Below are 27629 nucleotides of genomic sequence, written 5' to 3' on the forward strand. Positions count from 1 at the left end.
TTAGTCAGAGAAAGTGCTTTGTATAATTTCAGTCTTTCTAAATTCATTGAGACTTGTTCTGTGACCTAACATGTGGTCTGTTCTGGAGAATGATCCATGAGCACTTGAGAAGAGTGTATATCCTTTTGTTTGGGGGTAAAATGTTTTGTATATGTTAGGTCTAGTTCATTTATCATATTAGTCAAGATCTTTTGTTTCTGTATTGATCCTCCGTCTAGATGTTCTATTTATTGCTGAGAGTGGTGTATTGAAGTCTCTCATTATTGTAGAGACATTTATTTCTCCCTTTAATTTTGCCAGTGTTCATGTCATGTATTTTGGGTCATCCTAGTAAGGTGCATAAATATTTATAATTGTTTGTATTAATAAAAGGGACAGTCTGCCAAGAAGAACATAGTGTCCTTCTTTGTCTCTTATAACAGTTTTGCACTTAAATTCTTTTTTGTCCAATATTTGTATAGCTACCTCAGCTCTTTTTTGATCAGTGTTTATGTGGAATATCATTTTCCAACTTTTCACTTTCAGTTTATTGTGTCCTGGAGTCTAAGGTGAACCTCTTATGGACAGCATATAGATGGATTATATTTCTTTATATCAATTGTGTCTCCTGATTTGGGAGTTTTATCCATTAACATTCATGTTATTACTGTAAATGTAGTACTTCAACCTTTTTTTTTTAAGGATTTACTTATTTATTTATTTCTCTCCCCTTCCCCCGCCCCGACCCTGGTTGTCTGTTCTCTGTGTCTATTTGCTGCATCTTCTTTGTCCGCTTCTGTTGTTGTCAGCAGCATGGGAATCTGTGTTTCTTTTTTTTGTTGCGTCATCTTGTTGTGTCAGCTCTCCATGCATGCAGCACCATTCCTGGGCAGGCTGCACTTTCTTTCACGCTGGGCAGCTCTCCTTACGGGGTGCACTCCTTGCGCGTGGGGCTCCCCTAAGCGGGGGACACCCCTGCGTGGCACGGCATTCCTTGCACGCATCAGCACTACGCATTGGCCAGCTCCACACGGGTCAAGGAGGCCCGGGATTTGAACCGCGGACCTCCCATGTGGTAGACGGATGCCCTAACCACAGGGCCAAGTCTGCCACCCTTACTTCAACCATTTTATCCTTAGGCTTTCATATGTCATATCTTATTTTTTCTCTTAGTTACCCTTACTAATAATCTTCATTTCTATACTCTCCTCCAAACCTCTCTCTTCTGTCTCTTTCTTTTTTTTTTTTTTTTTATTGACTTTGTAATAATATTACATTAAAAAAATATATATATGTGAGGTCCCATTCAACCCCACCCCCCCACCCCCCCTCTCCCCCCCCCAACAACACTAGTTCCCATCATCATGACACATCCATTGGATTTGGTAAGTACATCTTCGGGCACCTCTGCACCTCATAGACAATGGTCCACATCATGGCCCATACTCTCCTCCATTCCATCCAGTGGGCCCTGTGAGGATTTACAATGTCCGGTGATTACCTCTGAGGCACCATCCAGGGCAGCTCCATGTCCCAAAGACACCTCCACCTCTCATCTCTTCCTGCCTTTCCCCATACCCATCGTCCACCATGTCCACTTTTCCCAATCCAATGCCACCTCTTCTATGTGGACATTGGATTGGTTGTGTCCATTGCACCTCTATGTCAAGAGGAGGCTCAGATTCCACATGGATGCTGGATGCAATCCTCCCATTTTCAGTTGTAGTCACTCTAGGCTCCATGGTGTGGTGATTGTCCTTCTTCAACTCCATCTTAGCTGAGTGTGGTAAGTCCAATAAATCAGATTGTAGGTGCTGGAGTCTGTTGAGGCTCAGGACCTGGCTATCACATTGTCAGTCCAGAGATTCAAATCCCCTAAATATATCTTAAACCCCAACATTAACTGCACCTCCAGCACATTAGCATGAAAGTCTTATGAAGGGAGATCCCATCTGAGTCCAGATTCATCACACATAAACACCATTTCCAAAGAGGGGCCATCTGCCCTGGTAGTTAACCCCATCGGCCATGACCATAACTCTCATGGGTCTCTTTAGCCTTCAAAGGAACCAATATCTGGGGGTTGTATCTGCTTTATCTGTCTCTCTGACTCTGCTCAGTTGTGTATGAGGGCAATCCTTCTGCCAGCCTCCAGACTCTTTTTTAGAAACTCGTAGCCATATAAACTCATTTCTCCTTTCCATTTCCCCCTTTCTTTAGGTCAAACAGCATTTTAAAGTCATGTTATTTTATGTAGACATGGATATTCTGCTGATCCGCATTGAACCTTCCGTATAAGGTCCTTTTCCAGTTGCATCATCAGTTGGTAGTTGATAGTGGTCCCTCGTTGCCAGGGAGGCTCATCCCCGGGTGTCATGTCCCATGCTGGAGGGAAGGCATTGCATTTACATGCTGAGTTTGGCTTCGAGACTGGCCACATTTGAGTAACATGAAGGCTGACAGGAGGAAATTCCCAGGCACAATGTTGCTCTATGCCTTGTTCTTATTTTAGGTTTATCAGCTCACAAGCATAGTCATTAGCATCAGGGGCTCACTGTTGAACCCTCACTCCCTCCCGGTCCCCGCCGCTGTACCTGGGAGACTGTCGCTGCTCCCCTAGGGACCACGACAGAGCACCACTGGCCAGGAACCCAGTACCTCCCCTGCTGTGGTTTTTAATTGTTGCCACTATGAGTATATCCAATCATTACCATGCACCCTGGACATATGTTCTGTACAGCTCCCTGTCAGCCATATATCACCTGTCATTGGTATCCCATACCAGTATCCCTCCATTGCCATTGTTGAAACACTCTGTGATCCAGAACTCCCCAAAATTTGAAGCCCAATATAATGTCATGGTCCCTTACTAGGGAATGGCATATAGCGATGGGTTTAAAGGATAGATAAAGAACTTGGATAAAGTTAGATAAAGAACTTAGATAAAGAATGTTGATTTGAAAAAATTCCACATCCTATCCTTTTTTTTTTTTTTTTTTTTTCCCCCTAATTATTCAGCATTTCTTCACAGGAGTCCTAGACCACAGCAATGCATATATATAATATACAGCACTCCCACACATCCACCAGAAAACCTTTTCCCTTCCACAGTGATACTCTTACGCCCTATTTATATCATATTTACTTAAGGTGATGTACAGAGTCTGAGATATTAGCTTTCTAACAAGGCAACATCTGTGCTTACATTATGGTGCATACTTTAGGATACACAGTTCTTTACATTTTTAGTTATCCTATGTTTTACATTATGGTTTACATTAGCAGTCTGTCATCTCCTTTATGTTATGGTGTAATATTACATGTTTTATATCAATCCTTGTGTACTCTCAAGAAACTCCTCTCTTGCCCCCCATTTACTTTGGTTCCACACATTTAACGTCCATTTTCCCTTCCGCCTTGGTGCCCACAGTGACAGCCAACCTCCGTTTCCTGAGGAGCCATTTCCAGAGATAGATGGAATAGTGTTCAGGGCCTAACTTGCTCATCTGCCCCAATGCCCTGGGAGCCACCCTTTCTCTCGAGAAATACAGTTCCCTCTATTTGATGGCATTAGTCCTCCCCAGGATGTGGGTCCACCCCCACTCTCACTACTTGGGATTCCACCCCATGGTGTCACCCACTCTGGCAGAATGAGCATTTAGACATTCCCCAGGAGCCCGTCCTGCATCAGACCCTCCCCTCCGAGCATTCCTAAACAGGTAACCCTCTTTATTATATTTTGATATGATTATCTCGGCATTTTACTCTCCACCACCTCCTGACCCTCTCCTGTGTTCGTATGCTACCCCTCCCTCCCCCCACTTTTGGGCAACGTTACCCATCCGTCCCTCCCCAGCCACCCTCAAACCCGCAAAGCCCCAACCAAAGGCAACCCCTTGCCCCCCTTTTATCTCTTCTTTGTGTTCATACTTACCACCATCTCGTCTTAAATTCCACCCCTGCAGACATCGGCTCATATCCTTCCTCCACCCTCCGATTTCCTGTAAGCCTATCGTTCAGTCTCTTGCTATCTAGGTCAGCTTGTTTATTTCATATCATTGAGGTCATGTAGTATTTGTCCTTCAATGTCTGGGTTGCTTCACTCAACATAAGGTTCTCAAGATTCATCCATGTTATCACATGTGTTTGTAGTGTGTTTGTTCTTACAACCGAGTCTTATTCCATTGTGTGTATATACCACATTTTATTGATCCACTCATCTGTTGATGGGCATTTGGGTTGATTCCAACTTTTGGCAATAGTGAACAATGCTGCTATGAACATTGGTGTACATATATCGATTTGTGTCCTTGTTTTCAGTTCTGCTGGGTATATACCCAGCAGTGGTATTGCTGGGTCATATGGCAAATCTATGGCTAGTTTTTTGAGAAACCGCCATACTGTCCTCCAGAATGGTTGGAGCCTTCTGCATTCCCACCAGCAGTGGATGAGTGTTCCCCTTCCTTCACATCCTCTCCAGCACTTGTATTCTTCTGTTTTTTTCATAGCTGCCAATCTTATGGGTGTAAGATGGTATCTCATTGTAGTTTTGATTTGCATTTCCCTGATAGCTAGAGATTTGGAACATTTTTTCATGTGCTTTCTTGCCATTTGTATTTCTTCTTCGGAGAAGTGTCTGTTTAAGTCTTTTTCCCATTTTTTAAATGGGTTGTTTATCTTTTTATTTTCAAGATATAGGAGTTCTTTATATATGCAAGTTATAAGTTTCTTATCAGATATATGATTGCCAAATATTTTCTCCCACTGTGTGGGCTCCCTTTTTACTTTCTTGACAAACTCCTTTGAGGTGCAGAAGGCTTTAATTTTGAGGAAGTCCCATTTATCTATTAGTTCTTTTGCTGCTCGTGCTTTTGGTGAGATATTCATAAATCCATTTCCTATTACAAGGTCCTGTAGATGTTTCCCTACACTGCTTTCTAAGGTTTTTATTCTTGGCTCTTATATTTAGGTCTTTGATCCATCTTGAGTTGATCTTTGTATAAGGTGTGAGATGGTAATCCTCTTTCATTCTTCTACATATGGCTATCCAGTTCTCCAGACACCATTTGTTGAATAGGCCACTCTCTCCCAGTTGAGAGGGTTTGGTGGCTTTATCGAATATTATGTGGCTGTATATGTGAGGTTCTATATCAGAGCTTTCAATTCGATTCCATTGGTCTATGTGTCTCTCCTTATGCCAATACCATGCTGTTTTCACCACCGTAGCTTTATAGTATGTTTTGAAGTCAGGTAGTGTGATTCCTCCAATTTCGTTTTCCTTTTTCAGTATGTCTTTGGCTATTCGGGGTCTCTTTCCTTTCCAAGTAAATTTCATAGTTAGTTTTTCTAGTTCTTTAAAGAAGGCTGTGTTGATTTTTATTGGGATTGCATTGAATGTGTATATCAGTTTTGGTAGGATAGACATCTTAATAATGTTCAGTCTTCCTATCCATGAACAAGGAATAGTCTTCCATTTATTTAGGTCTTCTTTGATTTCCTTGAACAATCTTGTATAGTTCTCGTTGTATAAGTTCTTTACCTCTTTAGTTAAATTTATTCCTAAGTATTTGATTTTTTTATTTACTATTGTGAATGGTATTTGTTTCTTGATTTCCTCCTGATCTTGCTCATTATTAGTGTACAGAAATGCTACTGATTTTTGCGCATTGATCTTATACCCTGCAACTTTACTAAACTCATTTATGAGTTCTAGAATCTTTGTTGTAGATCTCTCAGGGTTTTCTATGTATAGGATCATGTCATCTGCAAATAATGAAATTTTGACTTCTTCCTTTCGAATTTGAATGCCTTTTATTTCTTGTTCTTGCCTCAGTGCTCGTGCAAGTACTTATAAGACAATGTTAAATAGGAGCGGAGACAGTGGGCATCCTTGTCTTGTTCCTGAGTTTAGAGGGAAGGAGTCTAGGATTTCTCCATTGTAAACAATATTGGCTTTAGGTTTTTCATATATACTCTTTATCATGTTCAAAAAATTTCCTTGTATTCCAATCTTTTGGAGTGTTTTTATCAAGAAAGGGTGCTGTATTTTGTCAAATGCTTTTTCTGCATCGATAGATATAATCATGTGATTTTTTTCCTTCAATCTGTTTATATGGTGTATTACGTTGATTGATTTTCTTATGTTGAACCATCCTTGCATACCTGGGATGAATCCCACTTGGTCGTGGTGTATAATACGTTTAATGTGTTGTTGAATACGATTAGCAAGTATTTTGTTAAGTATTTTTGTGTCTAGGTTCATTAGAGAAATTGGTCTGTAATTTTCCTTTCTTGTGATGTCTTTGTTTGGCTTTGGTACTAGGGTAATGTTGGCATCATAGAAGGAGTTGGGTAATGTTCTTTCTGTTTCGATGTTTTGGAATAGTTTCAGCAGGATTGGTGTCAGTTCTTTCCGGAATGTTTTGTAGAATTCACCTGTGAAGCCGTCTGGCCCTGGGCTCTTCTTAGTTGGGAGATTTTTGATAACTGATTCTATCTCTCTGCTTGTGATTGGTTTGTTAAGATCATCAATTTCTTCTTTCGTCAATATGGGCTGCTTATGTGTTTCTAGGAATTTGTCCATTTCCTCTAGATTGTCATTTTTGTTGGAATATAGTTTTTCAAAATATCCTCTTATGATAGTCTTTATTTCTGTGGGGTCAGTGGTGATATCGCCTTTCTCATTTCTTATTTTGTGTATTTGCATCTTCTCTCTTTTTTTCTTTGTTAGTGTTGCTAAAGGTTTGTCAATTTTGTTAATCTTCTCAAAAAACCAGCTCTTGGTCTTGTTTATCTGTTCAAGTGCTTTCTTATTTTCTATTTCATTTAGTTCTGCTCTTTGTTATTTCCTTCCTTCTTCTTCCTGTTGGGTTACTTTGTTGTTGTTTTTCTAATTCCTTCAAATGTGCAGTTAGTTCTTCAATTTTTGCTCTTCCTTCTTTTTTGATATGTGAATTTATGGCTATAAACTTCCCTCTCAGTACTGCTTTTGCTGCATCCCATAAATTTTGGTATGTTGTGTTATCATTATCATTTGCTTCAAGGTAGTCATTGATTTCTTTTGAGATTTCCTCTTTGACCCACTGTTTTTCTAAGAGTGTGCTGTTTAATTTCCAAATCGTGGTGTGAAATCTGGGCTTCTGTCCCTTGCAAATCTCCAGCTTGACTCCACTGTGGTCAGAGATAATGTTTTGTATGATTTCAATCTTTCTGAATTCGTTCAGCCTTTCTTTGTGGCCTAGCATATGATCTATCTTGGAGAATGATCCATGTGCGCTTGAGAAAAATGTATATCCTGCTGTGTTTGGGTGTAGCGATCTATATATGTCTATTAGATCGAGCTCCTCTAATATACTATTCAGATGTTTTGTTTCTTTGGTGATTCTCTTTTGAGATGTTCTGTCCAGAGTTGATAGTGGTGTATTAAAATCCCCCACTATAATTGTAGATGTATCTATTCTTTCACTTAGTTTTTCCAGCGTTTGCCTGACGTATTTAGAGGCACCCTTGTTAGGGGCATAGATATTTATGATTGTTTGATCTTCTTGACAGATTTTCCCTTTCACTAAAATGTAGTATCCTTCTTTGTCTCTCACAATTGTTTCACATTTAAAGTCTATTTTGTCTGATATTAATATAGCTACTCCTGCCTTTTTTTGGTTATTGTTAGCTTGTATGATTGTTTTCCAGCCATTCACTTTCAATCTCCATGCGTCTCTGGGTCTAAGATGTGTCTCTTGTAGACAGCATATGGATGGGTCATATTTCCTTATCCAATGTCCCAGTCTGAATCTTTTGATAGGTGAGTTTAATCCGTTGACATTCAGTGTTATTACTATCAAGGAATTATTTGTGTTAGCCATATTTTGATTGGATTTGTGTTTGTCATATTTTGTTTGTTTATTTTTTTTTTGTCTTTTTTGTTGTTGTTGTTGTTGGTCTTATACTCTCCTCCAACTTTGCCTTTCCTGTTTTTTCCTTTCTTCCTGCAGAACTCCCTTTAGAATTTCTTGAAGGGGAGGTTTCTTGTTGGTATACTCTTTCAGTTTCTGTTTGTCTGTGAATATTTTGAACTCTCCATCATGTTTGAATGCTAGTTTAGCTGGATAGAGTATTCTTGGTTGGAAGTTTTTTTCCTTTAGTACCTTGACTATATCATACCACTGTCTTCTTGCCTCCATGGTTTCTTCTGTCTCTTTCTTAAAGGTTGCAGAACTCTTTTTAGTGTTTCTTGTAGGACAGGTCTCTTGTTGATGAATTCTCTCAGTTTCTGTTTATCTGTGAATATTTTAATTGCTCCCTCATTTTTGTAGGACATTATTGCCAGATACAACATTCTTGGCTGGCGGTTTTTCTCTTTCAGTACCATAAATATTTCATACCACTGTGCTTCCATGGTTTCTGATGAGAAAACAGCACTTAATCTTCTTGAGTATCCCTTATAATGTGATGAATTGCTTTTCTCTTGCAGCTCTCAGGATTCTCTTTTTATCTTTGGCATTTGGAAATCTGATTAGTATGTGTCTTGGAGTACTTCTGTTAGGCTTTATTCTGGTTGGAGTATGTTGTACTTCCTGAACATATATATCCATGTCCTTCATAAGAGGTGGGAAATTTTCAGCCATTGTTTCTTCAAACATTCCTTCTGCCCGTTTTCCCTTCTCTTCTCCCTCTGGGGCATCCATGACACATTTGTTTTTGTGCTTCATGCTGTCATTCAATTTTCTGAGACTCTGCTCTATTTTTTCCATTTTTTTCTCTATCTTTTCTTTAAGATTTCAGATGTCCTATCGTATAATTCACTAATCCTCTCTTCTGCCTGTTCAAATATGCTGGTTTTTGATTCTAGTGTATTTTTAATCTCTTCCGTTGTGCCTTTATTTACCTTAAGTTCTGTTATTTATCTTTGTATGTTTCCAATTATTCTTTATGTTCATTCAGTGTCTTAATATCCTTTATCTCTTCCTTCATCTCCTTGTATTGATTTAAGAGAGTTGTTTGGACGTTTTTGATTAGTTGTTCCAAATTCTGTGTCCCCTCTGATTTTTTTATTTATTCCTTTGACAAGACCATATCTTCCTGTTTCTGAGTATGGCTTTTAATTTTTTGCTGGTGTCTAGGCATCTGATTATCTTGATGGTTTACTCTGATGGTTAGTTTCTCTCTCTTGCCTAGGTTTTTATTGTTGATTGACTTTCTGTGACAGCTCTTCTTTGACACTTGGTTCAACTTTAAATCTTTAGAATTTCCTGTGTTTAACTGATCAAAACCAGACCAAGGATCCATGAAGGGGACACAGACCAGTTCCAAATAGCGTGAGGAGAGGATGGAGAAAGGCTTTTTTTCTCTTTTCTTGTTGGCTCCTTGAAAGTGTCCCTTCCTGCCCAACAGGTAGCCCTCTTTGGCCATCTGTTCACCACATCCTTAGGGAGAGGGGTGCTTTTGTTTCTTTATTTTATTTTCCCTACTCAAGTTCCACTTCTGTTGGGGGCAGTGTTGAAAACAATGGTGGGAGGAGCCCTGACCTGGCCAGCTGGAACTGTGATTCAGCCAGGACCCAGCATACCAGACACTCTGATCAGGAACCTTGCTTGGCCCTTGGCCCTGCCCCCCACCACTCCCCTACCCTTGTTCCAGAAGAGGAAGGCTTCTCCACCCCTTTCCTTTGCGTGGGGAGGCTGCTTATCTCCAGGCCAGTGCCAAAGAGCAAGTTGACTCAGTTCCTCTGCCATGGACGCTCTCAGACTCCCAGTCCTGCTGCTTCCTAGATGTTGTCCTGTGGCCCCCTGGTGTCTGGAGTCTGAGTACCACCATCTCACTTTCCCCTGCCCCTGCTTGCACCCGGCAAGACCTCCCTCACAAGCTACCTGCGTCACTTCCCCTAATGACTTTTCAGCATATATTGATGATCCTTGCCTGAATCAGTCATTATTGGTTACAAAAAGATGATTTTCTAATTCTGTAATTCCTTCTTTATATATTAGTTTATATTTTTCTGCAAAGAAGAGCTTTCCCTTTTTTTTTTTTGTATCACTGTGGAATCATAGTTTCTTTTTTAAATTGTTGTGTTAAAACCTATTGCCTTTATTATTTATTTTGATGCTCAGAAAAGTCCCAAATTTGTTAGAGGGAGCCCCTTCAAGTTGGTTCCTGTGTCCTTTAGAAATGTCCTCGTTAGGCTTAGCACTACTTCCTTTCTGGCAAAAGATATTCTAGGCTCATTTGTACATTCCCTCCTTTAGATCTGAATGAAATCAGCCATTTTTCCCAAAGATCTTGATTCCTTTTTTGTGGGAAATAATATTTAGAAACCAAGATCTTCGCACTAGGTATGTCAGATGTCACTAGGATGCACTGATGCTAGATCCTTTCAGTAGACAGAGGAAAGAAACAACTAATTTAGTATGTGGATGGATGGGTGGATAGGTAGGTAGGTAACTAGGAAGTTTGTTTTGTTTTTATTGAATCATGTTGCCCTTAATCCAAATCTAATATCTCTTGAGTTCTTTCTCACTTTCCCTTAACCTACATATCCCAAAGTGAAGCCTGTGTGCCCAATAACATCCATATGTTTACTCAGTTGTCCTGCCTTATGATATATACTAATTTCAGAATTAGTATATCCATACTACAGCAAACTTATTAGTAACCAACTTATTAAAGGAAATTCAAGTTTTCTTTGTAATTGGCTGATCCTTTGAATATATTTCACTAGGCCTACGGTATCCAATTTTCTCTTGGCTGCAGAGTGAAGACAGGAAGTACTATTAAAAATAATATAAAGAGTAATAATTAAAGCAGCCCCAATCAAAATAAAAAACATAGTTGCATTATTGTGAATCCCAGGGTTTTAAAAAATGAATTTATAAATTGAGAATTGCATGCATTATGAAGCTACATATGTTGATTATATTTGACACTTCTCAGCTCTTTATTTTTTTCCCACTTGTTGATAGAGCACCTCATTGAAAGCCCCTGCTGATTTAATTAGCAAATGCCAATTAGAATTACAGCTGGTTGGATTTGGGTACAAGTGTGAAGCAATTGCTCTCTTGAGGACGAAAATGTTTTGCTTTCATACTCTCCAGAGAAAACATACTTATAGCTGATCTTGGTAATGCTGTGAAATACATTCTTATGGTAATATGTGTTATTAAATATGCTTTACTTTAGAATCATTATCTTACCTATCCGTGGCTGCTAGTCTTGGCTCTTCATGACTTCTCTTTATAACTTGATTCATGATCTTGGCAGATAACTCAACCTCTTTGAGCCTTTGCTTCCTCATTTGTAGAATAGTGATATTAGTGTTGCAGAAATCAAATGTGATAATAGCTATGAAAGTGCTCTAATAGCATAAAGTGCTATTCAAGATTATACTATTATTATTGTTATTAATTATTGTTTGCTGGCCTATTATCTTTTCACCCTTTAATAGACACAATGATATAATGAAAAGAGTACCACAGGCCTTTAGAGTCAGGAATTCCTGCTTCTTCATTTATTAGCAGTGAGAACTGGGAAGTCTCTTAATCCCTGTCAAAGCCTCACATTCCCTTTTTTAAAATGGGTTAATAGGGAAATGGATGTGGCTCAACCAATTGGGCTCCCATCTACCATAAAGGAGGTCCAGGGTTTGATGCCCAGGGGCTCCTGGTAAGGGCAGGCTGGCCTATGCAGTGAGCTGGCCCATACAGGAATGCAGCCCCATGCAGGAGTGCTGTCCTGCGTGCGAATGCTGCCCCATGCAGGAAAGCCAGCCCGCACAGGAATGTCGGCTGATGTGGAGAGCTGGCACAGTAAAATGATGCAACAAGAGACACAGAGGAGAGAAAATAAGAAGACGTAGCAGAACGGGGAGCTGAGGTGGCCCAAGAGAGTAATCGCCTCTCTCCCACTCTGGAAGGTCCCAGGATCAGTTCCCAGAGCCACCTAATGAGAATACAAGCAGATACAGAACACACAGCGAATGGACACAAAGAGCAGACAATGGGGGAAACGGGGGTCGGGGGAGAGAAAAAAACCACAAAACTTTATAAATAAATAAATAGGTTAATACCAGCATTGTAATTAGGATCATGCAAATGTTCTGTACAATATTACAAATCCAAGGGATTATTTTTTTGATTTTTCATTTTCTTTTAGATTTGCCACCTTCTTCCTTTTAATAATACAGAAAAGAGGATAAAGCACTGAATTATATATTTGAATGTGGTTAAAAGGGGAAATGTTAGGTTGTATGTATGGTACTAGAATAAAAATTAAAAAAAAAAAAAACTCCATGGAATTGCACAACACAGTGAACTGTAAGTTAAACCGTGGACTCTAGTTTATAGTACAATTGTCAAAATGTGCTTTCATCAATTGTAAAAAATGTATTACACCAATGCAAGATGTTATTGTGTATTTTATACATAATTGTTCTCTAATTTTTAAAAAAGTATTTAATATTAAAAATGTATTAGGGATAGAAAAGTGTGTTCTCAGCTTTCACTAGATAATCTTAATGTCATTAAGATTTATGCTAAGGACTGTTTAGAATGAATAAGTGATGCATGATCTAACTAGGGCTAGACTGGAAGGGCTTTGATAAGAATGTATGAGAATTCATGTAGTACCCAAACCAGTCATTGTCACGGAGATCAGAAATGAAACACTCTCATACTAATCTTAGCCTCTTTAGAATATGGCTAGATTTTCTTGCTCACCCATGTTATTTTTTTAATAGAATTAATCCATTTTTCTTTAATATCTGACATTTTTCTCTTTGTGTCTTATGTTCTTAGAAAACCATATGTACTTATTTGAAGGTAAGGACTATTCTAAAGAGCCTAGTAAGGAAGACAGAAAATCATTTGAACAACTGGTGAATCTTCAGAAAACCCTCTTGGAGGAAACTAGTCAAGAGGGCCGGTCACTTCGAAATAAAAGCAGTGTAAGAACTATTAATTTATGTAAAGGACTAAATTTTTCCAAATTGTCATCCTAAGAGAACCAAAAAAAGATGCTGGGAGTGATTTGTTAAGAAATAAGTATATAAGTGGTTTATTGAAATGTAACTACAATTAACTGTACTGTAGTATAAAAACTATGGAGAAACTTAGCATAAAGAACATGAACAAGGAGATTATATTTTACTATTTAAAGTGGGTGAGGGAAGCGGACTTGGCCCAATGGATAGGGCATCCACCTACCATATAGGAGGTCCGCTGTTTAAACCCCGGGCCTCCTTGACACGTGTGGAGCTGGCCCATGCTCAGTGCTGATGCATGCAAGGAGTGCCGTGCCGCGCAGGGGTGTGCCCCACGCGCAAGGAGTGTGCCCTGTAAGGAAAGCCGCTCAGCACGAAAGAAAGTGCATCCTGCCCAAGAATGGTGCCGGACACATGGAGAGCTAACACAACAAGATCACGCAACAAAAAGAAACACAGATTCCCAGTGCCGCTGATAAGGATAGAAGCAGTCACAGAAGAACACACAGCGAATGGACACAGAGAGCAGACAGCTTGCGGGGAAGGGATGGGGACAGATATATATAAAAAAAAATTTTTTAATTAAAAAAAAAAAAATTGCTAATTCTATTTAAAAAATAAAAAAATTTTAAAAAGCAAGTGAGAGCAGCCCTGTCCACCTAAGCCACCCCCGCCGAGAAACACTACATATGCAAAAGTACCATGCCCTGCTGTTGATAATTATGGGCACTATGTCATGAACAGAGGATGTCAATTTTAAGTGTTACAGTAATGTGCACAGTGTTGGGTAAATACCATGAACTCATTAAAGACTTCCTATCATTAAGAGAATCATGATGTTGAAATATTGTGTTTAAGAAAGAAGTATAATACACTGTAGGAAGATATCCATTAAAAATGGTTAAACTTAAAATGGCATCCTGCAGAGTATGCTTTCAATTAAGAAAAAATTTACCTTTCTGAACTGCCTTATTTCTAATGAAATGAATCATAATGACGCACTGGCTGTTCCATCTTTGGTTGAGTTTAGCACACAATATCCTGGTCACGATGCCTATGAGGAGTGTAATAGGAACAGTAAACTGAAGTGTCTTGTCACCACTTCCCACCACACAGCATGGCTTGGAGATGCAGTGTTTTGTGAAATATTAAGTATGTTGCTTCCATTCAGAGAGTGCTAAAATCTGGAGGAACAGGCCATTGCAGGCCTTCCTGGTTAGGGATCTTGTTCTTCTTACAGGTTGTCATCCCAGGCCTTGTGGAGGGGTCTACCAAAAGGAAGCGAATCCTGAGCCCAGAAGAGCTGGAAGACAGGAGGAAGAAAAGACAAGAAGCAGCAGCCAAAAGAAAGAGACTGATAGAGGAGAAGAGGAAGGAAAAGGAAGAGGCTGAACATAAGAAAAAGTATGTCTGTTTCACTGATCAAGCTGAGGGGCACAGTTGATAAAGGATCATTATCACTTAATGATCCCACAGTTTAGCATTACTTTAAAATTGCTGAAAACTCCTTTTAAGCTTATTAATAGTTCCCCTTGGTGATAAAGCACTTTCCTAAAGATTAAAATTTAACCTTAGCCCTTAGCCTACTTAAGTGGAAAGTCCTGAGTGCTTAAGGGAGAGAGGATACATTCTGTTGAAACAAGAAAATTCTTAAGATTTTATCGAGGCTGTCTGGTAAAAAGTAGTTTACTTGAACATTCCCTTGTAGTGATATTTCTAAAAACAAGGCATTCATTGGATGCTTAGCACTCTTGAAATGTAGTCATGAAGTTGGGCTAATCAGTAAGACTTCTTGTTTATTTACAAAAGAGGAGAAAATCTCAATCAGTGCAAGTTTCTAATTTCATTTCCCCTTGGCACTTATTGTTCTTGAATAGCATTGTGAAATGCGCTCCAAGAGTAACTGTGATGGGTCTGGTTAATTGCCTATTCTTCCTGGCCTCTTGCAGGATGGCCTGGTGGGAGTCCAATAATTACCAGTCATTCTGCCTGTCTTCCGAGGAGAGCGAAGCAGAGGAGCCAGAGGATGGGGAAGATGAGAGCTCTGTTGAACTGAATTACAAAGACCCAGACTTGACCTCAATCAAGTATGTTAGTGGTGACGTCACCCACCCTCAGGCTGGGGCAGAAGATGCTCTCATTGTTCACTGCGTAGGTATGAGAAGTGGTACTGGGCAGTGGGGTGTTAGAAATCTTTGTGTTGCCAGGGACTGGTAAGGATGAAACAGATTCATGACTTATAGGTGATGGTTGAGTTAGTATTGTCTGATCAAAAATGCATGGAGTATAGAGTCAAGGGAGTTGGAATTGACTCTTGACTCTTTCATTTAACTGATTGAGTACTTAACCTCCCGAGCCTCAACTTTATCTGTAAAATGGGTAAAATGGGGTAATGTCTCTATCCCCTTTCCTGCCTTCTTTTACTTTATTACATATATCACTACCTATCATTATTAAATATTTATTTGACTGCCTCAAGCTTCATAGGAGCAAGGATTTTTTTTTTAATCCACTGCTGTATCCCTGGTACAGTCCCTGATACACAATACTTGCTAGCAAATATTTGTAGAATGATTGAATGAATGAAAAACTAAATACAAGGTACTAACCAGCTATGTTGGTGCCAGTGTAGATAAGTCACTTAACCTTTCCTTTTTTCTTACCTGTAAAATGTGAGTTGTGTACTGTTGTATTACCAATGCTTCACTTTACTGTCTTTATTATATCTACTCTCCTTCCTTCCTCAGTAATCTCTCAGGATGCACCATAGAGATTTTGTTCCTGCAGAATACTAATTTTTGAGATGTTTTCCTCTTATGATGGCCAGGTGTATCTCCCAGAAAACCTAAGCATATTTGGAAAGTCCAACTCATGATATTCCTAGATCAGATATTTGTTCTTGCCTTTGAAAACTAAGTCTTAAAACAAGCCTATTTGGTGTATCTTTATATTTTGTTTGTTTGCTTTTTTAAATTGTGAACTGGCCTTCACTTTCTGCGGATGAAATTTATTTTTTTCCTGTTAGATGACTCTGGCCGTTGGGGAAGAGGTGGTTTATTCACAGCTCTGGAAACACGGTCAGCTGAGCCAAGAAAAATATATGAGTTGGCTGGGAAAATGAAAGGTAAGAGGTAAAGCAGAGGAAAGGGTTAGGGATAGAATAAGAGAGGAGAGGACGCTTAAGACAGCACTAGATAAGGAGTCAGAAGAGCTGAATTGGGTCTGAATCCTGTAATCAGTTAGCTAGTTGTCATGTGACCCTGAGGTAGTCCTTTACCTTCAAGATGCCAGTTTTCTCATCTTTCATTGTTGAGTGATACTTGTTCTACCTATCTCATGGGACAATAGTGAGGATAATGAAAGTGCAAATATTTTGAAAATGTCAATCCTTGTATACATGTCACAGTATTAGAATGATAGTCATTTCACTGTTTACTGAACTCATCTTGTTTTTGTAAGGGAATATCTCATGAAAATGTAAGAGACCTGTGGGAGAGAGATCAAAATCACCATTAATATGCTAATAAGAACTCAGCTCTGGTGCCAAGGGGAAGAAGGTTATATTGTGAATTGAGCACAGTCTGGGGCATTATACTCCCTGGAGACAGAAGTAAAGCTGTTTGGGACCAAGGGAACTTGGAAGGCTGAATGGTATTCTTGCTTGGCATAGAGAACAGAAAAGGGCATCTCCTGTAAGTGCAGAAATCAAAATAGCAAAAGGAGTAAAATTATTATGATGATTATTTCCTGGGGGACTTGAGATACCAAGGACCTTGTCCAGTAGAGAAGGTCCCTTCAGATTTTTTAGAGATTGTCTTTTCCTAGTTCTTCAGCCTAGTTCTTTAGGGTGGAAAGGAATGTAAAGACTTAGATTAGACACTCTTTCTTGTAAAACAAATTACTAAAAAGAAGAGTTTAATATATTTTGAAATATTCACCCCAGACATGGATATTGATTGAGCAGATAGAAAAGCAGAGAACCCAGTAGAGGTCAGAGCTAGAGATGGAGTCTTAGGAGTCCCTGTTTGGGGTCCTTGTTTGAAATCATGAGTGAGAGATGACAAAGTAATGAGAGGGCAGAGAACAGGATTTGGAAAACACCTTTACTTGGGAGCTGAGGGAAGAAGAGAAGATAGAATTGGGAGAAAAATAAGAAAACCTTGAGCATGAAATATTTTGAGGGAGGAGAGTATATGAGGAACACAAGGTGGTCTGCAGTGTCAGACTCTGAAGTGAGGGTGAGAATTGGGAAAGGCCATTGGAATTGACCTGAGGGCAGTCATGTGACCTCATTGTACCTTGAATAGAGTATGAGGGCTAAAGCCTGAATGTAGAGAGTTAAGGTATAAGTGGCTAGTAAGTAAACAGATGGGAGTGTGCACTCTCCTCTGAAGAAGGATTAGATGAAATTGCTTTTGTAGGTTAGAATGGGATGGAGGTCACTGTGAGCTAGAGTTACCAGAGAAAGTGTCATGGAAGTGGAAAGATGGGTTAAATTTGCATAGGTAAAGAGAAGTAGCAAGGGGATCCCTAACTGTCTTTTCTTTTGGATATCCCCATGATACCTGCAATTGCCAATACATGGGTATTGGATGACCCAGGCAATTAACAGTTAGTGTGTTGGGTGAATGGTGCATAGGCCAGGCAGACCAGAGTAGAGCGTTTGGGCTGAGGAATAGTGGAGGAGAGTATGATCATAAAGGGAAGCTTGGGCCATCCATACATGGCCATCTGAGGAAACGCCATTCTAAGCAGAACCTTATCTAATGGGTAATTGCTATTCTTTAGGAGATTTTAGCAGGATGACATAGCAGAGCCAGTGTTTTGGAATGACTTAAAAGATTTGGGTATGCAAGATGGATTGACAGAGAAAATGGTTCAAATTGGGGTACGCAAAGCCATAGAATTAAATTAGCACTTTTTTCTGGAGCATCCATTGACTTAGATGGGGTAGGGGCATTTATGAACAAATAAAGATAGAATGCGGTATTTGAATGGTTTAAGACAAAATATGAAACTTCCTAAGGAATTTCAAGCTCGTAGGACCTCCACCCATACTCCCAGAATCCTCTGTGCTTTGCATTCACTCTCTGAGAAGCATTGAACTAGGAGATCATAAAAATTTAGGACTGAAGCAGATGAGTACCTCAGCTAAGGTGATAACTGAGGCCAGAACAGTAAGAAAAGGCAGAGTGAGAACATTTGGAAGGAAGAAAAAGGGTGTGGTTTGAAAGCTAATTTGATTTGGAGAAGGCAAGAGATAAGGAGGATTCAGTACAGTCCCCCTTGGTGGTCTCTGACTTTAGTGAACTTAATGTGCTTTCTGTTGACGCTTTTTATTTTACCTCAGACTTGAATCTGGGAGGTGTCCTTTTATTTCCTATTGATGATAAAGAATCAAGAAACAAAGGGCAAGATTTGGTAAGTAAAAAACTTCTCTTTCCATAGCTTGTTTTTTTTTTTTTTTTTAAGAAACCTGGAGATAGCAGGATTGGCTTCCCAAAATTTGGCTATCACTGTCTCTTGAGACCTCTTCCTGCCCTTGCTTGACACTCCAGCAGGTTGGACCTCACACACCACTGCACCTGTGGTTCCTTGACACTCCGGCTATGCTTCACATAGGTTGGCACAGGCTGGGAGATATTTGGCATTTTATCCTCACAGAAATTGTTTGTGCAGAGATTGAATGACTGCTTGTCCTAGGGATTGTAGAGCTTACTTAGACATCAGTGAGAGGGCTGGAGTATAATAACCTTTCAAGTCCTTTCTACTCTTACTTTTTTAAAAAATTCTTTCTTTACCCTTCAGAGCATTTGGAAAGCACAATTTATATTGGGCTTTGGTTTTAATTTATCTTGAAAGGAGGAAGATAAGCCTATATAATGTTACCACAAAATAAGATAAAACAATTATAATGGGGCATGAGATTATGTATTTGGCAGGATGTGGCTCTTCAGCCAGACATCCAATAGAGATGGACCCCAAACCCAGAGTGGCCAGTAGAGGGCTATGCCTGTGGGGGACTGCTCACTCCCCTTCCATGGGCAGGTTGCTTAGTTGACAGCAAAGCTATTTAATGTCATGTCAGCCATTTCATGATTGTTCTTCCTAGTTGGCCTTGATTGTGGCTCAGCACCGTGATCGCTCCAATGTCCTGTCTGGCATTAAGATGGCAGCCCTAGAAGAGGGCTTGAAGAAGATCTTTTTAGCAGCAAAGAAAAAAAAAGGTAAGCTCTTCCATCTGGGCTCAGGAATAGATGTGTTTCTTTTCCAGACATATGATGTGATTGTATGAAGGGAGGTGAAAAGGTCAAGACTCCCTTCATAGTAAAGGTAAACTCTGGTGTCAGAGACCACAGGAGCAGTGGCTACATCTTGTATTTGTGTAGCCTTTTTCCTTTCCAACGTTCCTTTATCTCTGTGGCCCATCTCCATCCACTGAGTTATTGTATTAGGATATTATAGATGAGGAAGCAGAGGATAGAGATGAAGTAACCTGGATATATGCAATTGGGAAGTATTTTTTATAATAAATATCCCCTCTTAGAGTGTCATAGTCCATATTAGCAGACAGTTCTCTGCAAAAAAGCCTCACAAAAAAAAACCAGTTTATTTTTGTCTCCAAACCCAGTGTATCTCAGAGTTAGTTGAATTGATTGACCTACTAAAGAGTCTTTGTTTATTTCCATTATACCTACTTATTTCCAGAGCCTGTGGGTCCTTATGTTCAACAGAATTCTTTAATTTTTCGTATTATAATCCTTCCCCAGAATATTTTTTTGACGTTGTAATTGGATGTTTGGTGGGAGAATCCATAATTTTATATATGTATATTGTCCATTGGGAACCACAAAGTGACTCTGAAAACATAGGTTATTTCTTCCTGTCTATATTTTATATCCGTCAACCAATTTTTGATGAATGAAGACATCATCATCTATTCTCTTTTAAATAGCAAGTGTCCATCTTCCACGCATTGGACATGCCACGAAAGGCTTTAACTGGTATGGAACTGAGCGTCTTATTCGGAAACATTTAGCCACAAGAGGCATCCCGACTTACATGTATCCTTTTGTTATTTTATTAGAGTGCTCTCCCCAGCTAAAAAGGGAAAGTGTGTTGCATTTTATGGTTACACTAGTTAATCCAAGGCCAGGTCTTCTCCTGCCACTCTTTCCACTCTGCCACTCTTCAATGAGACAAAAACCAAGAAATTCTTTCTAACGTGTATATATATCCAAGGAGATAAATACACCCAAACATTGCTGGATGCCAGTAGCCAAATTAAAAGTTATAAGGAGGGAAGAATTAATTGAACTATTGGAATTTGATGATATATTGAGTCTTCTATATATCACTTTTTTAGAGATTCTTGAGGTAGACCAAGGCCTAAGTGTAAGAAGTTTACTCTGTTCACTAAAAAAAACAGTACAAGCAAATGGTTCACATGTAGTGTAGTTCACATGTAGTGAACCATTTTATTTCTGAACTTACTTGATACATTCTTAAGGGGCAATGTGAAATTCATTTTTACCATTAGGTCACATCTAGTTCTGCTATACTAATATTTTCTACTGATGACTTCCTCACTGTTTGTGTTCACATTTTCTGAACTCTTATACTGAGTCTAAAATCACTAGAAGCAGCTGAATTGACTCCAAGTACTATAATCATACAGAAATGCCATCTTTTTACTTATTAGTGTCTTCAAGAATTTTTAAATCACTACTGAAAACTTAGAGCAGCCATATTTTATATATTTGCACAATTTAAGCTGTATCAAAAAAGTTTTGGTCTGTAGGATAATGGCATCAGTAGTAAGTACTAACAACATTGAAAGGATTTATGATATAGTGAAAGGGAATTAAGGCATACTATCTAGGGAGAGGTTCTTCCAATAATGAATAAACTAGAGAACTAGTTGTTCTGATAAAGTTGATTTTAAAATGATAAAATATCTTCCTTAACCATCCTTATCAGATACTATTTTCCTAGAAGCAAGGCTGCTGTCCCTCATTCACAGTCATCTTCCACCTCAAGACAGATGGTGCCTTAACTACTGGCCCAGCATCAGATCCACTTTTTACCAACCAGCTGATAAGATATGACTTGCCGAGAGCTGTTATAATAGAGTATTTTAAAAAGGAATTGTGATCTGTTGGGCCTCTTAGATACTTTTTTTTAACTATGATTTTGTTCTACTGGATGTATTACTCTGATTTTGTACCTGACATACAGGAATGTACGGCTTACTTGGGAAGCCTTTTTGACAAACTGCCAGAGCCTTAGTTAATTGTATAATAAATTTCCTATTTTAATGGTTTCATTTCTTTTTTCCACTCAATCTAGTTTTCTTCCCATCTGCCAGACTGACTTTTTCTTTGCAGAGGGAAAGGCTAAATGAAGCAAAGAGAAATTGAAAGGTAGTAGGAGAGTAGGGTGGCTCTGGAAGAGAGATGCCCCTTCTGCCAGTCCATGCCTTAGAAAAGAGGACTCTGAGGGGCAGAGGCTAAGAAGTAAGATTCTTGATCCAGACTAGTGGAGCCCCTCCCCTGTCCCTCTTTTCTTGCTGTTCAGCATCAAGACTGGAAGAAAACACAGTCCAGAGGCCAGTCAAATGTGACTTCAGAAAAATCAGAGGATCTCCTTTCTAGTGCCCACTAAACCCAGTTCAGCGTCAAGAATTAAGGCAATCATGAAAATGGCAAAAAGCCAACCCAGAGTGACTAGTGGTAGGGGTGAGGGTACAAGGCTGAGAATCACTGAAGAAGTCATAGGGGGAAGATCCTAGAGCTGGTAGCTTTTCACCCTTCTATACAGGAAGTCTCAGTCTTGGCTATCCTCGACTAGCCTGATTTCTGGGGCCCTGTTATTTGCACACCCAAAGTGTTTCAGGGAAAGAGAAGCCTCAACCCTGGGCCGTAGATTCAGAGAACCCTGTCCATCAAGGGACTGAGAGCCAGGACCATAGCCTTCTAAGGAAAGTGGTACCTTTAGCACCCAGGTTATACTGTTCCATTTTACACTACCCCCACAATTAGCATCTGTGCTGAAACCTTATTAGACCCTACATTCATGGTTCTCTAATTTCTCTCCTAAAATTTGCATCCATTTTCACTGCCTCCTCTCTACTACACTTACCACCAGCCCTTAACACTATCTACTTAGGTTCTTAGGATAAACTTAATCAGCCAAAGTAAATAGAGTTTTACCAAACTGCAATGAAGACTTGATTGTACACTGTGCCCAAGCTGTGTACCCTCCTTAAAAGCTGTACTCACTTCTGACAGCAGACTGCACAGGGCTAGCTGTGGATGTTTCTGAACATCTGAGAGAAGCAGCAGTGCAGGGACCTTATGCCCAAAGGGAGCTTAGATGATCTCTTCAGTAGAACAGATTTTTTGGGGGGAGAGGAACTTTTTTTCCCACTATACTCTGGCCACCATGCCCCAGACACAGGTGCTTTTTCTCTGACCTGTGAACCTTTGTCTCATAGTAAAATGGACAAGACCACTGAGAAGGAAGTCAGAAAACTCATTATAATATAATATTTCAAAACTGCTATCTTGACATAGTGTTGACATAGTATTGTCCCCCGCTCCCTTCCCCCCCATATGGCTCCCTCGTCTGTTTTTGCTTGTTTTTTGTTTTTTTTTTTTTCCTCATCTGTTTCTGTTTTTTCTTTAGGAAGAACTGGGAACCAAACCCAGGACCTCCTATGTGGGAGGTAGGCATGCAACTGCTTGAGCCACATCTACACCCGTTGACAAAGTTTTGAGGACATGACTAAAACTTCTCAATTCTTCTTTTACAGTACCCACAACCCAACTACCTCTCTTACTGGGTTTTAACACTCCTGGCCTGCAACAGAAACCACAGATGTCAAACATCTATGAACAACCTCTTCTCTGTAGAGCCTGCATAATTGTCCAAAATACCCATTCCACAGAAAATCCCATGAAACTTAACTAACTCCACCCCACTTGTAATACCTAAGCCACCTCCTACAGTTCCAGCTTGCTGTTCCCCTTTCTCTGGGTACCCTCTGTGTGGCCCTGAATTATAGCCTTCTCTTGTTAAGAACTGTAACAGAGATCTGCTTGTCATCTATTTGAGTGTCTTTATATCCCATCATCCAGAGAACCTGTAATCATACCAGAATACTGTATAGTTGTAAAACACCCATGTAGCATATCCTCCCTTCAACCTGGTGTCACTTCTTAGAGGCAGACCACTGTTTTGCTTGTATAACCGTCTTAGCTCTTCAGAGTCAAAAACACTACTATATCTCCATAAATTTTTCCTATCTTTTATAATCCCCCCATTCTTCCTTTCAAAGGGCTGTCATTATCTGGAAAGGAAGAATGAGAGAACCTACTTACTCCCTTTATCTCCAGGGTTGTGTTCTTTTTTTCTTCCACAGCATATCTTTGATGCCATCTAGCGCTCCACTCTGAGGACACTAAGAAAGGGTCAAGAGGACAAGAAAAGATTTTATTCACTGAAAGAGCTTTTGTGGAATAGCTCATGCCATAAACTTCAATATAAAAAGGACCTGCTTATCAAGACAGTGAGGAACTTAAGTCTATTGGAAGTTTTCTTTATGTAAAACCTCATTTTTCTCGATTTTTAAGTTTCCTTTACCCTGTAGCAAGCCTACAACTTCTTGTTTATTTTTTACCCTATCAATCCAACCTACATGCTTTATTTAGTAAACTGTCTTCAAGTCAGCCATTTTAAAGCCCCAAAGCCAATGTATTTTCTGTGTTTTACTGTCTGCTAACAAGTATAGGCTCACTTAACATTCACTCGCCTTCCATCATAGTGTTAAACTAATCTACTTTCTTATTTCCCAAGATATCTTGCAGTTTTTTATTTAGTCCTTTGCTCCTGCTGGTCTCTGCCTAGACTCCCTTACTCTTCTAAACTTTCCCATCTCCATTACCCTGTTGTTCCCCATCAAATCTGGTCCTCTTCTACATCCAAAAAAAGTATTTCCTACATTACCACAAAAAGAAAAGTAATCTCCCTGTGCTTGAATTACCAAGATAATTGGGTTATGACACTTTGTTGCTCCTCATATTATACTCAACTGGTGTATTGACTTAACACTTGTCAATTACTAAGTCCTTTGAGAAAGACAGTATTTCTCATTTACTTTTCATTTCACACAAAGCAAGTAGTAGGCACTCAAATATTTGTTGAATTGAAATGATATGGGAATAACTGGCTGGCAATTTGTGGGAGTATCAGATTTCTACCATATTTCATACACTCCAGATGGCTTAAGTATTTAAATATAAAATTTGAGAATACAGAAAGAAACTTGTCATTTTTATAGTGTTTTACTACTAACTGTCCTTTGAAGCTTCTCCCAACTTCTCACTAGAATACTCTGGCATTAAGATGAAGACTCACAATAATACTGAAAATAGACAACCAGTCAATCAAATGTCAGAATTTGAAAGTAATTGACACTAGTTAAAAGGCAGAGTGGAACTGAGATTTCCTTGTAGGAAGCAAAGATTACTTAAAAACCTAGAACCTTCACCAGCCAGAAAATGAGCATTCCTCTTTACACCTGAAGTTTTACTCTGAAGTTATCCCATTTCATTACACAGTTTTTCTTCCCTTCAGTTAAAAAAGTTCAGCATTGCACTATATCCCCTCTGGTCTTCTCAGGAATGTTATTCTACCAATTACTGCTCTTATATATTCATCTTCTTCCTTTAAATTGGAACCTTCTTATTGATTTATAAACAAGGTCAAGTCACTCCCATTTAAAAAGAAAATCCCTCAATTCCTCATCCCCTTCCCTGTCACAGCCAAACCTCAAAAGAGTAGTCCATAGTCGTCCTGTTTTTCATCAGCACCCCCCTTTCACTCCTTAACTCACACCATTCTGACTTTCTGCACTATCAGCCCACCAAGACAGTTCATGTTTAGAATAGCAGTGACCTCCAAGTTACTAAATCCAGAGGACATTTTCAGTCCTTATCTTGATCTCTCAACAGAATTAAACACTGATGACCACTTTCCACTTCTTTAAACACTCTTGTCTTGGCTTGTGGGACAAGATACTCATATGACAAAATATTCTCCAGAAGCTTACCTTCTGTTATCTTTACAGTTTTCTTTTTACCTAGCTGTTAAAACTGTTGGCCTCAAGGCTCATTTTCAGGCCACCCTTTCCTCCTCCCAATCTGAAGTCTCCCCCAAGGCTATTTCACTTATAAATGTGTAAGTCATTTTATATCTCCAGCCCAGCTGTCTTCCCAGAACTACAGGCCTGTATACTCAGCTGTCTACTTGACATTTCTTCTGGATATTTCAAAGTCATGTCAAATTTATATACCTAAAGTTGAATTAATGATCATTTCCTTCCTATTCTCCCAAGTAAAATTATTCATTGTTATTTAAGTCCATAATTTTAAGTTAGCTCTGATGTTTCTCTCATCCCCCATAAATTGAAAATCATCAAGCTTCAGCAATTTTACTTCCTAATATCTCTTGAATTTGTCCACTTTGCTCTCCACTATCACCTTAGTGTAGCCCACCATAAGCACCATTATCACTTGGAGCTTCCTGTTTTCTCTTATTTGTTCTCCAAATTGCAGGCAGTTTGTAGAGTTTTCAAAATAAAATCTGATCATGTCACCACCCATCGTGAAACCTTCAGTGGCTTCTCACTGCTCTTATGATAAAGATCAAAACCCTTAACATGACTTATTTTTTGCATATATCAGCTGTAAGTTCCAACCAATTTGAACCAGATATAGAAGGTATACTATATTCAAGATGTCAAATTAACTTATATTCCTAAATCAACCCTGGAGAAACTAAAAATAGAAGCATGGAATCCAGAAAATAACACAAACATGAAAGTCCCTGGGAAAATGGAAGGTGTTTTGAACTAGTATAGGAATAGTATGTGGGTGGATGTTGAAGAAGATCTGTTTTAATAGTGCCTCTCCCCATCTTTCCCTTGGATCCATTATTGCTTGCCACCTTTCTGCAGAAAGTGAAGGCAATAGCTAAGATTTCCACAGGGATAAAATCAGGGCATCACAAACCTCCTTTGGGAATACATACTGGAAATGAAAAGCCCCAGGTATCTACTCCTCTTCACAACTCTAGCTTTCTTCTTCAAATCCACAAGGCTTGTAAATGACAATCTAGGGAGTGCCACCTCCCAACACTGCTTTTGTATTTGTGTATTCTAAACTGAAGACAAGATTTAAGGAGTTGTTGAATAGGTTGATTAAAAAAGGGGGTGGGGGGATGGGAATGACTGTGTTATCTGAGGCTCCCTACCCTGGGGCTCATCCCTTTCCTCTGTTCTTAGGCACTCAACTGCTGGCCATCTGCTGGCAGACTGGGAAAGTGAAGGGAATAAAAAGACTTGGCAATCTTTCCTGTCCCTGTCCTCAGGTCCCCCTGGATCTGGTCTGAGCCACATTACTGGGTCCTTGGCCCTGTTTTCATAACTTAAACACAGACAGTTTTAAAGATATAGAATAAGTTGAATCAAGAATCAAAGAAAAGCGTAAAAACAAACAAACTAAAATCTTAGGCAAGAGAGGATAATTGACTATCAGTAAACTCACCAACATAATCAGATGCCTAGACATCAGCAAAATGTTATAAGCCATACTTAAATATAGAAAGATATAATGAAAGAACAAATTAAAAATCCTGATGAACCAGACTGGCCAGCTAACAAATAGGTGAAGAAGGTGAACCACTACACCAGAGAGCCAAGAGTGCCTACAACTGCAAGCAGGAGAATTGCATCCATCATCCATGTGGAATCTAAGCCCCCTCTTGATATAGAGGGGGAGTGGACATAACCATCCCAAGGTCCACAGGATGGAGGAATAGAGTATGAATTAGAGTGGACTTACTGATATTCTACTATGGAACTATTGTGATTAGTAATGGAAGAAATTGTAGCATTGGTGTGAAGAAAGTTGCCATGGTAGCTGCTGATGGTAGGGAGAGGGAAGATGAGATATGATGTGGGGGCGTTTTCAGGACTTGGAGTTGTCCTGGGTGGTACTGCAGGGATAGATGCTGGACATTGTGTGTCCTACCATGGCCCACTGGGTGGACTGGGGGAGAGTGTAAACTATAATGTAAACTATTATGCATGTGATGTAGAAATGCTCCAAAGTGTATTCACCAAATGCAATGAATGTTCCACGATGATGCAAGAGGTTATTGATGTGGGAGCAGTGGGGTGAGGGGGGTGGGGGGTATATGAGGATCTCATACTTTTTGAATGTAACATTTTTTTTAAAAATAGAAAAGAAAAATCCTGATGAGACACAGGATTTAAAACAACTAATTTATGATGTTCAGACAAATCTGAATCAGTTCAAGGAATTGAAGTAAGTTATGGCTAAAGAGAGCCAAAATGAAAATGAGGATATGACTACTGATGATGCAGAAATTAAAAGGATTATAAGAGAATACTATGAACAATTGTACACCAAAAATTTATATAGAGGAAATGGAAAAATTCCTAGAAACACACAATTTGCCTAAACTGACTCAGGAAGAAATAGAAGATCTCAACAAACTTATAACAAGTAAAGAAAGATTGAATCCATAATAAAAAAAATTAAAATTAAAAAAAAAAAAACTCCCAACAAAGAAAAGCCTAAGTCCAAATGGCTTC

At 39.3% G+C, this 27629-nt stretch overlaps 1 protein-coding gene across 3 annotated transcripts in view; it reads left to right on the forward strand.

The window, feature by feature from the left end:
• The window catches only part of CHD1L (chromodomain helicase DNA binding protein 1 like), a 97424-nt gene extending 71813 nt beyond the window's left edge, over window positions 1-25611 (forward strand). Inside the window, exons 16-23 of one of the 3 annotated variants that reach the window (XM_058309580.1) lie at window positions 12765-12913; window positions 14190-14353; window positions 14899-15104; window positions 15975-16073; window positions 18300-18370; window positions 19062-19176; window positions 22637-22676; window positions 23373-25611. In XM_058309580.1, the coding sequence (XP_058165563.1) occupies window positions 12765-12913; window positions 14190-14353; window positions 14899-15104; window positions 15975-16073; window positions 18300-18370; window positions 19062-19176; window positions 22637-22676; window positions 23373-23406 (878 nt within the window). In that variant the 3' untranslated portion in view covers window positions 23407-25611. Of the gene's footprint in view, window positions 1-12764; window positions 12914-14189; window positions 14354-14898; window positions 15105-15974; window positions 16074-18299; window positions 18371-19061; window positions 19177-19904; window positions 20014-20929; window positions 21273-22636; window positions 22677-23372 lie in introns of those variants that run through there. The other 2 variants (XM_004468963.4, XM_071207377.1) reach the window with 2 other exon arrangements.
• The last annotated feature ends 2018 nt before the right edge of the window (window positions 25612-27629 follow it).

The sequence above is a fragment of the Dasypus novemcinctus genome, chromosome 13 (assembly GCF_030445035.2).
Source record: "Dasypus novemcinctus isolate mDasNov1 chromosome 13, mDasNov1.1.hap2, whole genome shotgun sequence".
In the NCBI taxonomy this organism is placed as follows: Eukaryota; Metazoa; Chordata; class Mammalia; order Cingulata; family Dasypodidae; genus Dasypus; species Dasypus novemcinctus.